The sequence below is a fragment of the Tupaia chinensis genome, unplaced genomic scaffold, assembly GCF_000334495.1.
Source record: "Tupaia chinensis unplaced genomic scaffold, TupChi_1.0 Scaffold000381_1, whole genome shotgun sequence".
NCBI classification, from domain to species: Eukaryota; Metazoa; Chordata; class Mammalia; order Scandentia; family Tupaiidae; genus Tupaia; species Tupaia belangeri.
The window spans coordinates 2,809,175-2,821,863 of NW_006159883.1; the positions used below are offsets into that span (position 1 = coordinate 2,809,175).

The 12,689-nt window shown below is 35.5% G+C and overlaps 1 protein-coding gene across 1 annotated transcript in view; it reads right to left on the reverse strand.

The window, feature by feature from the left end:
• Positions 1 to 7,111, reverse strand: part of XIRP2 (xin actin binding repeat containing 2) — a 49,229-nt gene extending 42,118 nt beyond the window's left edge. The window contains exons 1-2 of the mRNA XM_014589794.1: positions 6,976 to 7,111; positions 1,913 to 2,047 (exon numbers count right to left, since the gene is read on the reverse strand). Of these exons, the coding sequence (XP_014445280.1) occupies positions 1,913 to 2,047; positions 6,976 to 7,032 (192 nt within the window). The 5' untranslated portion in view covers positions 7,033 to 7,111. The remainder of the gene's footprint in view (positions 1 to 1,912; positions 2,048 to 6,975) is intronic.
• Between the last annotated feature and the right edge of the window lie 5,578 nt (positions 7,112 to 12,689).

Genomic DNA, 12,689 nt, shown 5'->3' on the forward strand with positions numbered 1-12,689 from the left:
TCTCAAAAGAAGTGGGAAAAGGAAGGAAGGAAGAAAAAAGAGAGAAAGAAGAAAAAAGATCTCTCTACTTTGTTGCATTTGCCAATTCCTCTGGAATGAATAGTCTTGCTACGGCTAATTCTAAACTATAAGCATAATGTATCTGGTTAGTAAAATTCCTCTAAATTTAATCATTGGGGAGTTAGTACAAATCAAATCTGGTATGCTCTTGCAGCTTATATCAACCTCCCTTCCACAAGACTGAATTTTCACTTTGAGTGTTTTGGATTTAGCCACTTTTGTTGGGTTTTCTGCCTATTGTAGCATTGAAGAGTCCTAACCAATATCACGTTTCTCAGACTGACATGCTTTCACATATATTGTTCTTTGTCATATCAGTCCTCCGTAATAATCTCCTGAAATTGACAAGTCATTTGCCAGTTTCCATATCTTACTCTTTAAAAACTGAGCTTTGAAGGGGTTATGACGTTTTTTTCATGCAGTGCTGGTGACATGTTTGCCAGATCCAGTACAAAATGAAAACATGAAGTCCTTGATGAGAAATATTGAGAATTCTATGATGGAGATTGCACTTACACTAAGTGTAATGTTCTTCTAAGCATGAAACCCCATCAACTGCACAGACCACGGACCCATGAAGGTGGCCCTGGAGCTATATCATTCAGCTGGTAAGCTGGATAGTGAATTCAGATCTAATCATGTCCCATAGTCCATAGTCCCATACTCTATAGCCCTGCCTCCAAAGGACCTGCAACTACATTACTGATACATCTATGTTGAACTTGTTATTTAAATTAATAATGATGACAACTTGTATTGCTGGTCAGTTTTAAGTAAACATACATACATCTACTCTTGATCCACTTAAAGGCACCTATGTTGCAATAGTTATATATTGGAACAAAGAGTAAGCCTGATCTTAATTTCTTACTTGTATTATGTTTCCTTAGGCAACACTAGAGAGAAATCTTGTTGTAAATTTATTGAAATAAATATAGTGTACATTTTTCACTTTTCAAACAAAGGCAGAAAAAAGAAATAATATTTCACACATTAGATTTTTCAATCAGTTTACCTGACATATTTTCCTTTTCCCCTGCTGTAACACTAAATTGCTTCATTTTTTTAAAAAAAATTGGACAATTCTACACATTTTGAGAATTTTGAAAAATAAAACATACCCCACTTCTATTTCTTCCTACAAAATTTTCATATGACCTGAGTTAGTTTCCCCTTGGAAGACGTGAGCCTAAGTATAGCTGTTTACGGTGCAATCACTATTTTTCAACGTGCAGAGCTTAGTCTGATGAGTTTTATTTCTTACATTCTCCCATTTAAAAATCATTACATCCCATGACAGTATTTGGTGATGTGTGATAATGAAGTAATATAATGGGAACATTTATATACCATTTATAAGTTACGTTATGCAATTCCATGTAACATTTTGGTTGTCCAGCACAATCCTTTGTGATTTTGTAAAGACACAGAGAACTCTCCACAATAAACAGCTGAAAAAGGCTTCAAATTTAGTCCAAGCAAACAACAGCAGGTAGTTTATTATGAATTATAACCTGGAAGTGGAGGCTTAATATAAACATTACTCTCAACATTTCTATTTACCTGTTGACTAACCTAAGCTATTTAATTTTCATCTATGTCTAAAACATTAGATGCTGAGAGGAAAAATATTACATCATGGTTTTCTAGAAATGTAGCAAAATGCTCCAAGTAAGAATATCAAAACATTGATAGGCTTCAAAGACTCTTTTCTAAAACATTTTTAAAGTGTAATTTTTGCTAATGAGTGATAAAAATAAACATCCAAGGGAGAAGAGGGATTTCTACATTGACAATGAAAGAAGACCATTTCAGCTATCTATGATTTATCCATCATCCATAGGAGTATTACCTGCTCAGATCTGTTCTGCTGCTGATACTGGCACTGGGCAAAGGTATTATGGGAAGTAATCCTATCCTTCTCAAATTGTTCCTTCACCTTTGCCAAACCACCAGGCACTGTGCATGTTTCTGATTCCTCCATCACCTAGGATAATTTAAGAAAAAGAAAAAGTCAGTTCCTACATCTGTAAACAATGATATTCTCGATCTATTTTTTTTTTTTTTTGGAGAGGTTTTTGCTATAGGGCACGTACGCTCGCCAGACAGACTGAGAGAGACATAGAGACAGAAAGCGAGAAATCACCCCCCAGGAGGGACGCAATCCCTTCTCCTCCATTCTCCTCTCAGGATCTTGGGCACACACACACACACACACACACCTGGTGTGAGTTTTAAGTCACCGGGTCCGGGACGCGAACCACAGTCGACTATATGGGAGTCCAGCGACATAGCCATTACACTAAATGCTGGTTCCCTCAATCTATTTTTTAATAGTTGACAATTATCTATGGGCAGCCCATTAAATTATTTCAGTAGGACTTTACTTAAAACCTTAATAAAAATATTTTATGATTTGACTATTAGAAAAGATAGTTTGTTAAGTTCTCACAGCTAGGAAATGAGTAGTTGGTATTAGAATTTGAATCCACATCTACCTGTTTTCCTTACTAGCCTCATAGAACAGCAGAGAAACAGTAGCTACACTACTTTAGGACTGGCACACCAATAAAAATATTTTATGATTTGACTATTAGAAAAGATAGTTTGTTAAGTTCTCACAGCTAGGAAATGAGTGTTGGTATTAGAATTTGAATCCACATCTGTCTCTTTTTCTTACTAGCCTCAAGGAACAGCAGATAAACAGTAGCTACACTACTTTAGGATTGGCACACCTGTGCCTCAGCTCTGAACACTGGTATGTCAGAATAGGGGTTTTAGTGCTAGAAAGGTTCTAGTCTATTCTTGTTTACAGACTGGATAGCCCATTTCAACATGTATCATTGGGAGCAACTTGAAATGCATTGGAGGAGTCTGGTCAGATTTCATACCTCGTTAAGAAGTGCAGCAGTAACTCAGGGACTTTGGTTTTGATGGTTCAGCATATCCAGAACCCAGTAGGCAGCTGAGCTCAGATGGAATGACAGCTTTCAATCAAACTGGCCCTGTGCCAACCTTCCCTCCTCAAGGAAGCTTTCAGGTCTGCTTTCAACTGGGAGGAGACTCAGCAACATTTCAAACCAGAACAGGTCTCCTGAGGTCCAGCCTAGTCCTGACATAACCCTGGGAGCCTGAAGATCTTGAAAATAACTGGAGGTCTGGGAACTTGGTTCCCATTCCACAGACTATTGGCTCTTGGGATTTTGAAATCTTAACCCAAATATATAGTTTCTCAAATGGATACTAAAAATACAATGGCTATCTTCGATCTTAGGTTTTCCATATTGCAGAACATTGGAGAATGAACTAATATTTAGGATTTTCTAAATTACCAGCAAATACTCAATGGTTGCTTTTTACCAAGTTGATAATATTTCTCTGCTTGTGTAGACTAGAAGATAGTTCAGAATGTGCAAAATGGCTCAATGAGAAGAAAAGGTGATTGTATACTTCCATGGGCTAGAAATATATTCTTTCAAATTCTGCCAAAACTTGAAATGTAAATGATAATTGATTATTGCGATATGTTAAGGTCATGAGTAAGTATGGGTCTGTTTTCAAGTTTAAGATAGAGTAATCAAGGAGAAGGGAGAACTAGGGCCACATGTTTCTTTTACCTTTTCTGCCCCTTAATTTCTGTAAGTGGCCATCCTGGGTAGATTATGTAGAGATAATATATATGTTTTAAATTATAGAAATTAAGGTAATTATTGTTAAGAAAAATCTTACTCTTTCAAACAACTATAAATCATGTCCAAATCATGTGCAAATGAATCTGATAAACCTCAGTAATTATGCGAGTGACTTGATAATCTCACAGTAAATGTATTTTCACAAACATATTAGTTCCTATAATGGACAGATTGCCTCTCATCTACAAAATAGATTTAAAGGTCCAGACAAGTCCATTTCTTTTCTCTAGCATTATTTTCTGGAATTAAGGCATATACACATGCAAATACGCATACATTTGATAATTTCTTTTTCTTTTTTTTTAGAGATTTTTGCTGTAGGGCATGTGTGTTCACCCAAGACACAGAGACAGAGAGAGACAGAAAGTGAGGAATCACCCCTTGGGTGATAGCTACAGCACAATCCCTTGCCTCCTATTCTCCTCTCGTGATTTTGGGCATGCAAGCACATGCATCTGGCCTGAGTTTTAAACTACCAGATCTGGGGCTTGACTTGTGGTCAGCCATGTGGGAGTACAATGCCTTAATCACTATGCCACCTGCTGGCCCCTAGTTGGTAATTTTTAATAGTAGTACTAACACTACCCCTACTACCCTGGTACATTTTCCACACCCTGCAGTCTTTCATCCACATAAGTGAGACAAATCCTCCTCGATATGCCTTAGAGGTGGTGATAGTGTTCCTTGTGTATTCAGCTTGTGGATGAATATTTGTTCATGAGAGGTGGCAGGGCTTGATCAAGAAGCAGCCTGTGGCTACATGATGGAGTCATGATATCTTGCTCAGATATAGAACACTCTCATGACTTTATTTGTTTAGAAGTATGAAATAAATATCCCAACTGATCCAAGTTATTATAAATGGTCACATATGAGAGATGACTTTGTACTGAACCTTTTCTGTATATTATTATCCTGTGTTTCTTATTTTTTGGCTCAGAAATAATATTTAAAATCTAATGGGCATGCCGATAATTATGTTAAAGACCTAACACTTAATTCTAGGTAAAACTATTATAGTCATCGATTTCTTTGACAAATAACTGTTCTTGGGTTATAGGACATAATAGAAATAACATAAATTTGGGAATTGGACAGACAATGATTCTAATCTCAGTTCTGACAATTAAAACCTTGGGATAGAGTTCCTGAATCTCAATTTTCTTTCATAGAAATTAAACATAGCTATAAATTTCTAACAGATTTATTGCAAGTGTTAAAAAAGATAAAGGGAGTAAAATTACCCAGCATCAAAACTGGCACTTTAATTTTTTGTTAAACAAATGTTACTTTCCCTCTCTCTCTTCTAGGTATCATTTGTAGACTGTTGCTTTTTCATAGGGCTAACTCTTATTTAGGTCCCAATGCCATTTGACTGAATCTAAACCAAATAGAAATGGATTGTTGTTAGTTAAGTGTAACTGAATTATAGTGGATTCAGTTTGGATTTTAATATGTGACTTCCAGATTTTCCACTTAAAATATTTGGGCTAATTGTAAAAGGCAGGAACTTAGTCACAGATGATTTATTATTATTATTTTATTTCAAATAGAATAAACATTCAGTCTAACCAACCAAACAAGGCCATTACTTGCTTTGCTTTAGCTATTTACCAGGTTTCCTCTGGGATAATATATGTGCTCTTGTTCCTCCCAATATTTGCTTAACGTCAAACCAAATAGTAGGGTCCTTAGGGGCCACACACGCTTCCTTATATGAGAGAAGGAGTCCATTCAGTTAGCAGAGTGTGAAGTAGAGACACCAGGACTCTTGGTTTCCTTACTACATTGTATAATCTTCTTTAAGTCACTTTCCCCCAGTATTCTTATCTGACAAATGGCCAGGGGAAAGAAGGATTATTAAATACTTTATATGTAGACTACTTTAAGATTAGTTTTTTTTTCCTATTAAATAATGGAATAATGTAGTTTCGCTATATACCCAATTTACACCTCTTGGTAGCACATTATAAACACAGATGATGCCCTGAGACCAATTTATTTCATGGTACATACATTTGTAATTCCTGTACATATAGAAATATTTTCAAATAAAATATTTCTTACTAAATAACCAGTGTTTAGATATTTTCATAATCAGTCGTTTCTTCAAGAATCATTTCTCCAATTTAGAATGCTAATTTGTAATAAAGCTCCTCAAGAATCCAGCAGGGGGTGCTGTCTAAGAAGATTGGCTGAGGCACTGCAGGCCACAGCATTTGTTTTGGAAGTGATCTATCAATAGATACTTATGTCACTTCTACACATTCATTACAAATCTATGCTGTGTCTGAAATGAATTTTCATGATTAGGTAAAAACTTAAATGTCATCTAGAATCGTAATATTGTTAACGAGTTTGGCACAGTCAGACTTGTTTCTCAATAATTTGTAAAGAAGAATGTTAAATGTAGCTATTTAAAAATACCACCCTTTTCAGCTAATCTTTATCTCTTGCTTTCTCTTCTCTCATTCTGTCATGATCAACTTGGCCAATTTGAAGATTATAATTATAAAAGAATAGTTTTATATTCCATTAAGCTGACACCCATGGAATATGGGAATCCAACAAATTCTTTTGAATATGACTTTATTATGAGTTGGTTCTAAAAATTGGTGGTCTTACTGAATCCTGCAGTTCCCTATAATCATAATTGGTTTAGCAGAGTGCCTACATTGCTAATCTCTCTCATTTCTATGTTGATTAAGCCTCTCTTAATGGGTTTATTGCATACAGAGAAATGAGAAAAGCAAAAGAAATTATACTGCTAGTGAATTTAAATGAAGCATATTTGAGACCAAGGAGGGCAGCATGCAAACCCACTTTATTAAAATTTGAAATTAATTCCAACCTTTCTGAGGAGACTAGCTATAGGTTAAGTGCTAATGATGGCAATAATAACACATTTATACAGTGCCTTATGGCTTACACATAAATTATCGCTTTGATTCCTCACCAAGACCCTCTGTGGTAGATGATTATTCCCATTTTTCAGTTAAGGAAACTGAAATTTAGAGCAGGGCCCACATAGTAGTTGAAGTTCACACATAGGTAGCACAGCTGAAGCTTAAATTCAGATGGTCTGAATTTGGTTCTCACTACTATTGTGCTCTTTCTATTTCATCCCACTGTCCAATGGTATTCTTTCATTGCATGTGTAAAAACTGACTTTGAACACACAGTAAACACATTGCTTAATGCAAAATAATCAAGAGCAGCTTACGTTAGCAGAGAAGCTGCGGCAGTCACCCCTGGAAACAGCTGCCTGGTACCTTGCCATCCGCTCCTTCAGGGAGACCACCTCCTGGAGGTCTGATACACCCTCACTCACAGCAACGCTGTCTTCTGTAAGTCCACTCACTGGCTTACTAGGGCAGACAGTAGCTGAAAGAAAATGCAGAATGCTTATATATTTGCCAGGCTTTGAAGATTAAATAGCATCACTTTATGAACAGTGGAGACATTTAAAATATTTGGTCTTGTAAAACAAACTGCAACATTCCACAATATTTTACATGTCATGTTTCATGGTCACTTTTTCTGCCACCTTTCAAGCAAAACAACAAAATGACTATATATAGATAGAGCATATTATTATATAAGCATAGAAAAACTTTCTTACTCCTATAATTACAATGATAAAGTAGTTATTTATTACTGGATGTATAATGTTAATAATTAATATTGTCCATACATTATGTGTTGTATGTATGCTAAATGATATAAGAATATTATCTCATTTATTTCTTTAACAACCTTATGTGGTAGGTATTATTATTTTCTAAAATTTATATACATGAAAACAGAGATTCATAACAGCTGTAAATGTTCTCAGAATCAAACAATTAGTAAGTGGCATATTTAAATATGGCTTGAGTAAATCTTAGCAAGATTAATGTAACTCCTTACTTCTCTCCTCATCCCTCAACTCTCAAGGAAATACATATAGTTGAAGATGTAAATGCCAAGGGACCAGCAGTTGGTGTAATGGCTATGTCGCTGGACTCCCACGTAGTCAACTGTGGTTTGTATCCCAGACCTGGGGGCTTAAACTCACGCCGGGCGCATGTGTGTGCGTGCCCAAGATCCCGAGAGGAGAATGGAGGAGAAGGGATTGTGACGTGACCATCCCCCCTGGGGGTTGATTTCTCGCTTTCTGTCTCTCTGTCTCTCTCTGTCTGTCTGGAGAGTGCACGCGCCCTATAGCAAAAACCTCTCCAAAAAAAAAAAAAAAGATGTACATGCCAAGATAATTATAGATTGATATTTTTCTTTTATTCATAGAGGCATATTTTGCATGAGAAAAAGATAATAGTATCAGAAGCAACAGTGTCACCCATTTCATAGAGTTTGGTATTTTCCCATATAAACCATCTGCCTGACAAAATTCCATGTTTATAGCGATCACATACTGGAAACCTAGCAAAAGACTAATTGCAAATCACAGAGTAACAGTTGTCAGAAACAGAAAGATCCTAGTGCTACCTAGTCTAACCCCATCTAACCCAAAGAAAACATATGCCTAAATGTTTCCTTAGGTGAAAGGACGTAAGGAACCTCCATGGTAATTTCATTCTATAATACATGGCTATTTAGCTTATACTTGCCAGAGCTCTCCTGAAAACTAGTTTTTCTTACCTAGTGCTCTTTGCTATGGTTTTACTCTACTTAATGGTTTTCTATTCACTCTGAGGAAGTTTTGATTTCAAAAGCTTTCTGGAAACAGTGCATGTTATAGGGGTGTGTATGTGTGTGAATATTCATTTATTCATGCACCTCCTGCTTTTCACTATTAGGTTTGGTACTTTCTGAGACTTACAGGGTAGGGTCTTTGGTGTACTTTACTATTTGATTTGATTTGCTTTAATTACCAATGCTAAAACAACTTCAGGTAACAAATTGTGATGCTATTCTCTGTATTCCCTGTTCCTCCTTTCCCTTCCTTCTGCCCTCAGCCTTCACATCAAGCCATCTTATTGATTCATTTACTTTTTCTATTACAGTCTTCAAAGCTCATGTACACAATAGCAGTTGAAAATGTCTGGTATCTCCCCCCCCCAAAAAATAATAATAATTTGCATTTTAACTCCCTCCCTGTTAGGTTTTCCACAGACTTCTTATTCATATAAATGTTTTTTTCCTACATTTTAATTAAAATCATATAACTATTTTATTTAACATGCTGTAAAAATATGCTAAATATAAGTGAAGTTGTATTATGTGAATGCTGTGTTCATCTAACACTGATATATTCCCATCAAATGTCAGTCATCTTTGAAATTCACTTGTCATCTAAAACCTCATATCCATACAAAATACATTCCTGTATTTGATTCTCATAAAAGAGATTCCCACAAATCAATGAAAGTCTTTCACATGCTGGAGGAATGATACCTTCATTTTTTCCTGCGGATTATCTATCTGCACAGATGAATTCAGTTTATATTTAAATCTACCACTTTTTCATTAGTGTGAATGATCACTATACAGATTTTATTGGACTATTGGACTTGACTTCTCAAAGTTTTTTCACATTAAAATACAAATTTTATTTTAGATACATTTATAAATGATGTCATTATTTTATTAACCTTAATAGAAAGTTGGTTTGGTTATCTTTGCTAAAATATACAGGTAGTATTTGCTTTCAAATATTTGATTTTTATTATTTTTTAATTCTGTCAGAAAATGCCAAAGATTACTGATCAGAAAATCAGCAACATAGTAGTATTAAGAGATTTGATTTTCATTGCATAAGTGGCCATTTGAGCTGATCACAAATAAGTACATCTCTCTTTCTCTCTTTCCCCTACCAGTTACTGCATACTCGGGTAGGATCCTGGAATATAAAAGTTGCCTTGAGTCAACAAGCATATCTTCTAAGTCAACGTCTTATCAGTTTCTTTGTCTAGAGACCAGGCGATACTTCTTGCCTAGTGTACTAAAATACAGTACACTCATATACTCCTAACTCCTACCTTGGTGCTGATGATACCTGAACTAAGTTTTCAGTGTTAACAAAACAACCTTTTCTTTGGGAATGTGTGGAGAAAAGGAGAACATGAGGTGCCTGACTTAATAATCCCTTATTTCAAAACACTTGGTACAATCTAGATTGGAGGACAGTCTAAAATGAGCGTAGGGTTTGTTGTTGTTGCTGCTGTTGTTTGTTTTTTCTTTTTTGTAAGAGATTTATGTCTTGGAGCATGTCCACTAGCCAGAGAGAGATAGAGAGACAGAGACAGTGAGAAGGAAAGTGGGAAATCACCCTTCATGAGGGATGGTCATGTGGCAATCCCTTCTTCATTCTCCTCCCAGAATCTTGGGCATGTATGCACATGTGCCTGGTGTGATTTTCACGCTACCAGGTCCAAGACTTGAACTGTGGCTGGTTGTGTGAGTCCAGCAACATAACTGCTACTCCATCAGCTGGCCCTACTCAGGGCATTTTTAAAAGAAATGATATAGAGAAGAGCAAATAAAGATGATGATTGTCAATATCTCTGTAAAAATAGGGAATGATGAAACTGATAAATATGCAAATCAGACAGTGGAGGAACAAGATAGAAGGCTTAAGTGCTCTGTGAAACAGGGAGGAAAAAATAAAATATTCAGATGACTATTTTTGTTAGAAAGCATTATAAATATCAATATCATGGAATGATTTTGTTAGAAGTTTCTCATCTCTAGGGCTCAGAAGAAATTCATTGTGCAGGTTAGTAAACAGAAATCCAGGGAAGTTCAGTGAATTCTCTCAAATCTCCAGAGTTAATGGCATAACTGGGAATTAGAATCTCTATGTCTTAAGTATAGAAAAATTTCAAAAATTTTGTATTTGCTAATAAGAAAATAATGCCAATCTATTCGAAATATTAATTCTTTGTCTAATAAAATAAACTCCAGAGGCCAGCAGGTGGTATGATGCTAAGGCACTGGATTCCTACATCACCAACCACAGGTAGAGGTCCACACTTAGCAGTCTGAAAATCACACTGGGTGCACACGTGTGTGTAGCTGCCCAAAATCCCAGGTCGAGGATGGAGGAGAAGGAATTGCAGTGAGGCCATTTCCCCTGGGGAGCGATTTTTCACTTTCTCTTTCTATGTCTCTCTCCAGCAAGTGCACATGCTTTATGGCAAATAAATAAATTAATTAATTAAATTCCATAAGTTGAATATAGCATACAGAGAAGTGTTTTAAAGGAAAATCAAATGATAAAAATAAAATTTATTATCATGAGAGCCATTAGATATTCAAGATAATGTATTTTTTCAAATATGAAATGTGGAATGTTTTATTAAGTCATGCTATCATTTTTCCAATATCTAAAGAATATTAAAATTATTTGCATTCCTCCCCAGGTAATTGCAACTCCAGTTCTCATAACAGTAGAAACAATTTGTTTTTGTTTGTTTGTTCATAATTTTTGAAAGGCAAGTACATTCTCTTGACATTTAATAAATTTCCTTCCAACCTCTTTCAATACTTTTGCCTTTTTAATTATATTTTTACATTTAATTAGTGTACTTTTATAAGAGTTCTAGGGAAAAGTTTACATTTTAATTTTTTATAACAGTTACATAAAACAAGTATAACTGACTTATGTCTATTACTATTTTTTATAATTAGTAGTGCTTTTGAGACTAGAGACCTACTTCCACAAGCCCCAAACATAAAATTCCCTTTTGCAGTTTTTGAAAACTTACTAATGGGGACTGGCAGGTGGCAGGGGGGTTAAGTGACTCCAGGATTCCCACATGGTTGACTGCTGTTCAAGTCTGGAATGGGCAACTGACTTTCTCGCTTTCTCTCTCTCTCTCCCTCATTCTGTCCCTTTCTAGTGAAATTGAAAATAAATAAATAAATAAAGTTAAATAAAATAATTCTTTACCAAAAAAACTTACTAAATCAATCCATCAAAGTTAGCCCAGTTTACATAAACTCATTATGTTTTCTTGATTTTACATTCCATAAAGAGGTCATGTTTAAAGAATTTTTTTTTCTCAAACCTCAGTGGTACAATATTTACAAGATAGGATACTCCTTTCTTGATCAATTACTCACATGCCTGCCATCAGTCACAGACGGGGTTGCATTGTCACCTCTCTGTGTTTTCTTGGAGGTGATAAAATAATAGTTGCACAGTGTTAGAAAACAATGAGGAATACTCAATATAATTAATGCACTCTTGAATTTTCTCCTAATTTCACAGCTTCTATTAGAGAAAGAATTCTTAGAAATATGCATAAGTAAATATCAAGAGACATTTTAAAAGAGTCATTGGTATATTTGTCATAAAATATCCTAAACCAAATGCTCAAGAAACTTCAAATTTGCAATTTAGTGGTTTATAAAAATATGTTCTCACAACATTAAGGAGTGGCAAATCTATCTCTATTACACAATTAACTAAAAAGCTGAGATAATTTATAAATATGATCCTAAGATCTTTATAGTGTAAAAATTTACAAATAAAGGTCAATGGCTTGGTACATAGGGTTAAGGTGTTTTTCAAAAATAAATTGAGAGTGTGGGGCCAGCAGGTGATGTGGAGGTTAAGGTGCTGGATTCCACATGACCACTGTGCAGTTCAAGCCCCAGACCTGGCAGCTTGAAAATTGTGCTGGGCACATGTGTGTGCATGCCCAAAATACTGAGAGGAGACTGCAGAAGAAGAGATTTTTGGTGTGGTTATCACCCAGGAGGGTGATTTCTCACTCCCCCACCCCTGTCACTCTCTCTGGTGAGTGTACATGCCAAGAAAAAAATACTATCAGAGTCTGAAAATGTCTATGCAGAAAGATACGTATGAAGCAGGTTTCAAAAAGCCAAGTACTTTGTCACTATCTTATTCCTAAAGCCAGATTACATCTGAGCACATTCACTGAAGTAAATATTCCTTATTATTTTGAAATATGAGAGTCATATTTCCAAAAT